We start from the raw sequence: 7,326 nt of genomic DNA on the forward strand, positions 1-7,326 counted from the left end.
GATAAACAAACGGAAATGTCCTTGGTTTGAGGCAAATTGCACTTACTTACTTTTCTGCGGCAGTTGAACCGCCTGTCGTTAGTATAAATAGACACAAGTTATCAAAAAAGACAGACAAATCAAGCTGGAATGCAAAAAACACTGATGCTTACACTGTCGCGGTGTTTCTCACGGCACTGCGAACAGATGTTGCAATGACAATGATGGCAAGTATCCACTTCTTTCGCTCCGACTGGTCTCCTGCAGGTGCTGCAACGCATAGAGGAGGGAGGATTTTCCCTGATTCTCCGTTCACCAATCGACATCTCCTCCACACAGTCGCCTTTGTTCTTCGCCTGCTGCTTCGGCATCTGATCTTGCTGCTGTTCGTGTTTTGTCGAGATCAGAGTGAGCTTCGCTGCAATAGTATAGTTGGGACGCAGTTTAGCCAAGTCGAACGTCGCATGACAACGGATGCAGCGCGCTGTCATCGCTCTGGCGTGAGGCAGCAGGCAGGGTCTCAAGCAGAACGTGTGCCCACATGGCAGACTGTAAGGGTCGCTCATCCTTTACAGTACAATCAGAAACAAAAACAGGGTTCACCGATTTGCTGCAGAGGAATATGCCAACTCCTATCAGATATAGCCTTATGACCTTAAATCGGGTACACACATAAGTGAACCTAGTACTCAACAGCTTAGCCGTTCTGATTCACCCCCATAGCCACAACTGCAAGGGAAGCCTTTGTGGCAAATTTAAGACGCACATGCCAGCTATCGCTGATTTCGTGGCGATTCCAGCTCTATTCCAAGAGCATTATTATGCTTTTTCAACCATGCGATTCTACCGAATAGTACGTTTACCTGTCCTATGCTCCCTGCCTCCACTTTCATGATGGTCAGTAATAATTTATTTCCATGTCATTTCAAACGGTATGTATGACTGTGCAGAACCTCACAGCTGAGTCACTCAATTAACTACTCAGATGAATGGCAAACACCTGTCACAATAAAAAAAGTTAGTATTTACGCAAATAACTCACAATTTTGTGCATACACCACAAATGAGGTCCGCGTTAGTTGAGGCCATCGCTTCACCAAACTCGCCCCTGATCAAATGACAAAGTGAGGCTTACACCACACTTCCAATCTGGCAGGCACTTTTGCCATTTCTATTTGTCAATTCTTGTAGCTGCTTAACCAATCACCTCGAAGCGTTGTTATGGTTCAGCTACCTGGTTCCTTGCGGTCTGTCAGTTTGATTGCTGCTTTTGCGATTGGCTGTTTTATTATTAATTATAATTGTTGACTTGTTTCCCATTTCTAAAAAAAAATTAAAAATTTAAACAACAATTTTGCTTTCACTACTTAAAATTACACAACGAAGGGTGTCAATCAGTACGTATCCCTCTCAATGTTTTTCAGAAGAATGTCCAGCATTACATTTTCTGCGCCAAATTAGTGCAGCTCTGTTTTAGAAAAAGACCTGAACTTCACTTTTTATAGTCTTTTGAAGGTAAAGTATGTAAGTTTGCCTTCTCATTCATTCATTCATTCATTCACGCACGGATTAGAACACAGGCATGCTCTTACGATATCGACGTACCTAAAATGTATGGAATGATGAACAATGTCAGTAGGGACAGGATAGCTAAACATAGTATTCCTTGGGAATGGTCTCCATTAAGTTCCTTAACAAAGGTAAATTATGTGTAAGGACAAATACTCTATTTATGCATGATTGTTAAAAGTGACTGTTGTTTTATTTCTCTCTAGAATAGCCAGCTATGCTGCTGCTCTCCCTCGATGTCTACATCACACTATCTCCAATTGTGTTTTTGCTTCGTTAATTCCCACTCCACTTACTCAGGCTATACTATACTAATACTAGGCACTCCCTTCCGCGCCCTCATATTTTTCCCTTCAAACGAACACATTTGAATTTGAATTGGTGACTGCTGACGTGAGGATACGAAGACATGTCCTTGTTGAGCCAATCAACGTGCATTTCTACTGATACTTGCTCCCCCGTTTCATCAACCCTTGAGTAGCATTACCCAATTTGGGTGTGATGAAGGCGTCCTCGAAAACAAGGTGCGGTGATTGTTGTGTGGGAATACGTTGTGTTTGCACTACCCTCCGAGTAGCACCTTCTTCGCTGCCTTCATCTGCTTGATTATGCTCTGAGCTGTGCCAATCGCGTTAGGTGTTGTGGCAAAGGGTCCAATTACACTGCCAAGTGTCTGATTACCTCTAGTGGTGCTACAACTTGAAACATACTGGCTATTCTCCGTTGTTTAAATGAGCTTAAGACGTGCCATGAAATCCATAGTAAAATTTAATGCCTACGATCTACTACTGGTTGACAAAGTTTACTTTTAATAGTTTGTGGAGCAGAATAGAATGCAAAATAACGCATATGCCATTGCTTCTACTTGTGGTGGATGTTCTTTGGTTTCATGTTAAAACAAAAGCTTTCCCATTAGTTTAATAAATCTGATCCATTGCTTTATTTCCCTTCTCATTGCAGCCTCTAGTGATGCATTATCTTTCATCAAAATTGCTGCTGATTTGGTGGGTGTGTATGCTGTGTACCCAAAAGTGGGTGAGAATTCCTGTTGTAGAACTCACAACTTGTGCCCGTTTGTGAGTGTTGGGGGTGCTAGTACGGTAAATTTTGTCACTGAACAAGGTAGGATGTGAGGCCATTTCTCAATTGCAAAATCCAGTTATCCGTTATTGTATTTGCTAACCACTTTTCCAGCACTTTCATTTTATTGGTAAGATGACACCGTTCTCGCATTCCTCATCATTCAAGTGGGTAAATGTGCACATTCTCGCATCTGGTTGGTCACAACGCCCAGTTCTGTGTCTGCGTGTTTTTGCGACATCAATAAAAGAGAGAATGGTTTAAGCTGTGAACCACAAAATACCGTGAAATTTTGTAGTCATGCCTTTACCCATTCGAAAGCAGTACTTCTAACAGGACGTAGGTCACGATTTTGCGCATTTGCGTTCCTGACCGACGTAATGGTTTGCCTCTACTTTATAGAGGCTGCTAACAACCAATAGCCTCCAACTTAGGAGCAATGGTTGAAGAATAGCTAAGTAGGTATGTGAAGGCTGTTATGAATGCTTACATATGCAATCACCAAAATGCAAAACGAGTACCAATTTACTATGCGTTAGGCTTGAATAATCGCAAAAAATAATAACATTTTCTGAGCTTTGCAACTGCATGGTTTGCAGTGTCAAAAGAAGGGGGAATGTCTTATTTTGCAGATCCATCTATTCTATTTTACATGTCTGCCTGCTCACTAACCAAGTTTTTTGTTGCCAAAGTAGGGCTACACTCGCTTTTAAACTTTTTGCTTATTACTTCGTGGTCTGCATTTTTGGTGTCGTGGTCGATGTCTATCCACTTGATCACCTTCTCACGCATTGCAGTTGTGTTTTATTGATACTCCTCCAATGTCTTTTGCTTCAGCTCATCGCTCTTCATTCTCTGCTTTATGCTTAAGGTGTAGTTCTCTAACTTAGTCTTCGCTGCCATTAAACTCCTCTTTTTCTCATCCGCCTGCTTGGACTTCTTTGCATCCATAATTATCTGCTCAACCTCCTCTTCCAGTAGACGACCCATACCGTTGTTGATGATGCTGTTGTTCTGCTTTCCTGGTAAAAAAATCTGCCTTTTGGAATGGAAGTGTAAGTCACACACCACAGCTTGGTCAGAGAGAAGTATAAGAAAGCGGTGAATTAGACCGAGGCGCAACCCATTTGCAATGTGTGTGCTGAGCTACGAATTACTAATACCTAAAACAACCCCATTTTGTAGCGATAACATAATGCAGTATTTCATTTCCAGTTTCATTTATTCATGCATATGTCCTTGCGCATGTGTGTGCATACGTACGGTGTTCGAACCACGACAACATCACAAATATTCTGCTTTCATCATCCAGTCATAACAGAGGAGCTGAGTGACAAGCTGCCGAGAGTGCCATGAGTGTAGTGGGTCTGGTGTGATCGGTGCATCTGACAGAGTCGCTTGTTAACACAACAGTCTTCCACTGAAAATATGCACAACTCAACCTGTAGATGTTCATGTCTACCGGATATTCACACCTACTTATCAAAGTAGAGCAGGTGGATGCTACTGAATCAACTTAGTGAGTGGTTTCTCTTTAAAGTTCAGGAAGGCAAATGCTTAGGCATCCTTCCTGCTTACACTTTGGCCACCGTCTCGGTGATATGACTTTCCATTTACCCAACTTCTGTTGACAGATCACCACTTCTTGTTTACATTTCCCACGTTCTAGCCACACTCATTTACCTTGGGCCATCTTCGAGGAACGCTTGGTCTCGACAACTCTTTGCTATTGATATAGACAGCATATGGAGAGAACAGTCGTTGCCATTGACATCTAGAGCGTCCCTGAAGTCTCCTTTATTATTTTCTCTTGATAATAATTTTGGTGGTGTAGGTACTGGTTAGTCGCTTTGTTTGCAAACATCGCAGCTTTTTTTATCTCCATATGGTCTGGATACACATTCCACATTCAGTACTGCAGAAAATTGCGGATTTCAGAGAGTAATGATTAAAAAAGTAATGCAGTAAGGCCTAAAATAGCCTCGAAGAAAGGCAACACGGCAACCAAGCCACTAATGAATCAGCGAAATGCTGCTTGCTTACGCTGAATGACCGCTCACACTAAGAAAATCATAATAAAGAATGATAAGTGCCTTTAATACTGGAAAAGTTGGCGTTTTGCATAATACTATCTCCGCTGCAAATATGCCGTCACACACAAAATTGCATGCAAGTCAAACTCCTTTAAAACGCCGCTTCACAAAACAAAACGCACACAAGCTCTTAATCTTCAAATGTACAATAAACATGCTCTAATTCATCTGCACAGGTCTTCACTGCCTTCTGTTTTCCTTCCTCTCTCATTCTTCCTACAATTCTTACACACTTGCCCTATACATCTCCGCCGAATCATCTAATCCAAATAATTCTTTCTCATCATAATTCTAATCCTCTTACTGCTCTTCTACTTTCACAATCTCCCTCGTCACATTTTCCGCCTTCGCCCACAAATTGGTTGGATTTAACAACCAAAAGACGACTTTCATCCATTCACTTTTTGAAGATCTTATTCTTTCTTATTTTCCTTCTCCATCTCTACCTCCTCCATTTATTGCTGTAGATTGCCCAAAATATCACCCCTTGTCTCTTCTTTTTTGACGTCAAATCTGCCTCCTCCTCCACCACCACAATGCCAACATCCAATGGATTCACTTCTTCTGTCTGCATTTTCTTTCTTCCTACTTCTTCTTCATCATCTGTTTCGCCCTTAGCATCTGCAATACTTCTCTGCTCTTCACTCCTCTTGCCAAAGTGTACCAGCCGCTGCTACACTGAACCTACTTCATCCCATTTATGCTTCAATTAAACATGATCCGTCCGCTTACCGACTCAGGGTTTACGTTCTCTACACAAAATACTGCTGCCATTTCATTTATGACTTCAATAGTTCCTTTCTTTATCCTCAAACAGAACATTTCATGAGATGCAGAAGCTACATTCTCCATTTGCATGAAACTAGCGGCAATTTGCTCTGTACCAGAATCCAGTTTAAGTATGGTGTTAAACGGTAAATAATAGCTCTGTCTCTTAACCACACCCAATGACGGCAGAAGGTACTGAGCATGAGGACATTCAAACACCGCATGTCTGCCTGGAAGACATAAGGTAATCGAATGTGTGTACGCTGGAATGTGTTAGAAATGCCTTAGGCACCTCGAGCTCTGCAGGTCGCAGTGGTATCAAAAGGGGCCCTTGGGGAGCAGTAAAATATTAAAATGAGTTCAATCTAATAAAGAGTCAATAGGACATCTATGGCGATGGTCCCCATCAGTTGTTTACATTGGAGAACATCCATTCGCAAACCTATACCACCTATTGAGTAGAGAACATAGCAAATAAAAGTACTGCAGCCTCAGTCAAAAAAACAGTTTTACAAGTGTGACCGAAGTAAAAGGATGACATTCACCTTGTCTGATATCTGTTATAACTAATGCCACATATTGCTAAATTTAGTCACACACATTGCTTCAGGTGATACAAATCCTACGAGAAGGTGTTATTAGAAGAAGCCGGCAAGCCAGCTGGAACATTCGAAGACTCAAGCCTTAGAGGAATAAGGTATTTACACCTCTCCTACTTACATCAGCTGGTTACACTCTCGACGATCCGGAATCTTGAATTTTGCCAGATATCATTAATGGGAATAAAGCTTCAAATTGATCACTGGAGAGCGTTAAGAGCAACACGGCAGTCAACAATCATAAACATTATAGTGAAGGAGATATGTAGCTTGCATAGCCAGAGAAAAGTGGGTCATGCTCTGCTCCTCCCCCTCACACTCTCCAATTCTGTGAGACCGAGGGTGACCTCAAACCACTGTCTAAGTCAATAAGGGAGCATGTATTCCAGGTCACCTTCACAGTTAATTTCGTTTGTCTCCTCGTAACAGAGCAATACATGCACAAATCTCAACTATTTTCCTGTTCACATTTAAGCTTTAAATACTCTTCGATGGCTATTCAGTAAAATATTAAAATGCACTTCATATGGTCCCACCATCGCCTATTCACTATGTTGACCAATCCAGAAATGATGCAACCGGCACAAGGGTTGAAGCCTACCCTCTCATCCACACAAATCCGCTCAATTTCCCGATTAGTGGCACTATAGAGATGAAGTGAGAGGCGTGTGGTAGTCAGTCAGACTAACAGATTGCTTAATTGATGGGCTCTAGTCTTAATCATGCGTGTGCCAACCGAGACCAGACCAGCATAACTATCGACAGACCTGTGGTAACGCATTGTACCGATTGGTTACACTACCATGAGAATAGACCAATAGAAATGGCAGAAGTGTTTGCCGGGTTGGAAGCGTGATGTTAGTCACACACTGCCACTTTATCAGAGGGAAGTGTGCCGAAGCAATGGATACAACTGACGCGGATGTCATTTGCGGAGTATGCACAAAATTGTGAGTTAGTTGCGTAAAATGTGACTTTTTATTGTAGCCCTATCGGGAGGTAGTAAAACAAGGTGGTATTTTTTAATGAGGCCATTCGCATTCATCTAAGTTCGTCAATGGCTTTTCCTATAAGGGCATCATTTCAGTGGCAGATTTGGCCTCTGGTATGGGATATAGCTCAACTGCCACCGCATAAAACGAGTAGGAGTGGAGGAAAAAGTTTCGCAAGGCCATTGTTATGGTAGAGTGAAATCGTTAGGCTGTTGAGACATAAGATTACTCAATTTTTGTGTGAGC

At 42.0% G+C, this 7,326-nt stretch overlaps 2 protein-coding genes across 2 annotated transcripts in view; one reads left to right on the top strand and one right to left on the bottom strand. All coding sequences in view use genetic code 11, as the record gives it.

Annotated features, from left to right (window-relative positions):
- Positions 1-1,068, bottom strand: part of EGR_07928 (DAZ-associated protein) — a gene marked incomplete at both ends in the record, with an annotated part of 1,440 nt that extends 372 nt beyond the window's left edge. The window contains 3 exons of the mRNA XM_024497177.1: positions 153-249; positions 296-546; positions 1,022-1,068. Of these exons, the coding sequence (XP_024348375.1) occupies positions 153-249; positions 296-546; positions 1,022-1,068 (395 nt within the window). The remainder of the gene's footprint in view (positions 1-152; positions 250-295; positions 547-1,021) is intronic.
- A 4,600-nt stretch (positions 1,069-5,668) lies between these two features.
- EGR_07929 (Heterogeneous nuclear ribonucleoprotein A1) overlaps positions 5,669-7,326 on the top strand; it is a gene marked incomplete at both ends in the record, with an annotated part of 8,758 nt that continues 7,100 nt past the window's right edge. The window contains one exon of the mRNA XM_024497178.1: positions 5,669-5,733. Within this exon, the coding sequence (XP_024348376.1) occupies positions 5,669-5,733 (65 nt within the window). The remainder of the gene's footprint in view (positions 5,734-7,326) is intronic.

Source organism: Echinococcus granulosus, assembly GCF_000524195.1.
Source record: "Echinococcus granulosus chromosome Unknown EG_S00091, whole genome shotgun sequence".
In the NCBI taxonomy this organism is placed as follows: Eukaryota; Metazoa; Platyhelminthes; class Cestoda; order Cyclophyllidea; family Taeniidae; genus Echinococcus; species Echinococcus granulosus.